Raw genomic sequence first — 1,094 nt, 5'->3', positions numbered from 1 at the left:
TAAAAAATTACACATAATTTTTTACTATGTAACAGTACGTCCCCCACTACACCATCCTCCACAAGTGAGCCGACGACTACTCCATCGTCTAACAGTACATCGATGACATCCCCATCGTCTTGTAATTTTAATTTAAAAATTTTGTTAATTTTTATTATTTTTTTAAATTAAAATTTCTACAGTATAGTAATTATTTTGTTGTGTTTTGCTTCAAATTCCTTTATCATTAATACAAATTTTATGCAAAATATGCATTGTACACAATATTTATTAAATTAATTTTTTTTAGTTGCGTTGAGTCGTAATAGACCACGAAGAAGCCTTTTTTCTCTACAAAATACACATAAAGTAATAGAATGGAATTGTGCTATAATTAAACATGGTAAGAATTTAAATAAATAAATGTAATTTAAAGTATGTTGAATCTTGAATTTTCACAAAAATATTTTTACAAATCATCAAAATATTAAAATGTTATGTAAAAGGTCTAACTTCTCTCTTTAGCCATTTATTATTATAAATATGAAAAAAATTATTGAGTCAATTATTCAATGTAAATTTAAAAAAATTTCTAGTCACTCTTCATTATAAATATGTTAAAAAATGTATAAAATTACTTAGCCTTCTTGTATAACATATATATATTATAGTATCTTTTTAATAATATTATATATGTTATGTATTTTATATGTTACTTTTTGCCTAACGGTAAAAATGAAAAAGATTGTTAGTAATAAATAATTTTTTTTCTAGATTACGGTAACAATACTGAGGTCACCGAACGTACTTGTGTTCTTTCCGACTACAAATGTACTGAAAGTCTCAATCACAAATGTGAAATCAAGAAATGCAATTCAAATGAGTGTAATAATGCTAATGCGTTATCAATTAATATGGTAACTTCGACGTGGTTTATATTATCATGGACGACTGTGTTTATTCTTACGAGTTCTTATTAGTTTTTAAGCTTAATTGAAGCGTTGTGATGCCATTTTGTCGTAAAATGTATTTTTTTTAAATCGAGACTCTTCCTGCTAGACTATCTGGCAAAATCTTCATGTTATGTTAAATAAATTTTTGTAAATAAAACAGAT

At 25.2% G+C, this 1,094-nt stretch overlaps 1 protein-coding gene across 1 annotated transcript; it reads left to right on the top strand.

Moving 5' to 3' along the window:
• The first annotated feature begins 16 nt into the window (after positions 1–16).
• Positions 17–1,094, top strand: LOC112465071. The gene is made up of 3 exons (XM_025032442.1): positions 17–121; positions 290–382; positions 754–1,094. The coding sequence occupies exons 1-3, from the start codon at positions 103–105 to the stop codon at positions 957–959; spliced, it is 318 nt and encodes a 105-aa protein (XP_024888210.1). The 5' UTR covers positions 17–102; the 3' UTR covers positions 960–1,094.

The sequence above is a fragment of the Temnothorax curvispinosus genome, unplaced genomic scaffold, assembly GCF_003070985.1.
Source record: "Temnothorax curvispinosus isolate PA1 unplaced genomic scaffold, ASM307098v1 QBEX01014883.1, whole genome shotgun sequence".
NCBI lineage: Eukaryota > Metazoa > Arthropoda > Insecta > Hymenoptera > Formicidae > Temnothorax > Temnothorax curvispinosus.
This window is presented reverse-complemented; position numbering and strand designations above follow the sequence as displayed.

Bases quoted from the DNA above. Each gene is read 5' to 3' on its own strand.
- LOC112465071 (XM_025032442.1), top strand. The intron at 383-753 runs GTAAGAATTTAA...TTTTTTTTCTAG, and splicing joins TTGTGCTATAATTAAACATG to ATTACGGTAACAATACTGAG.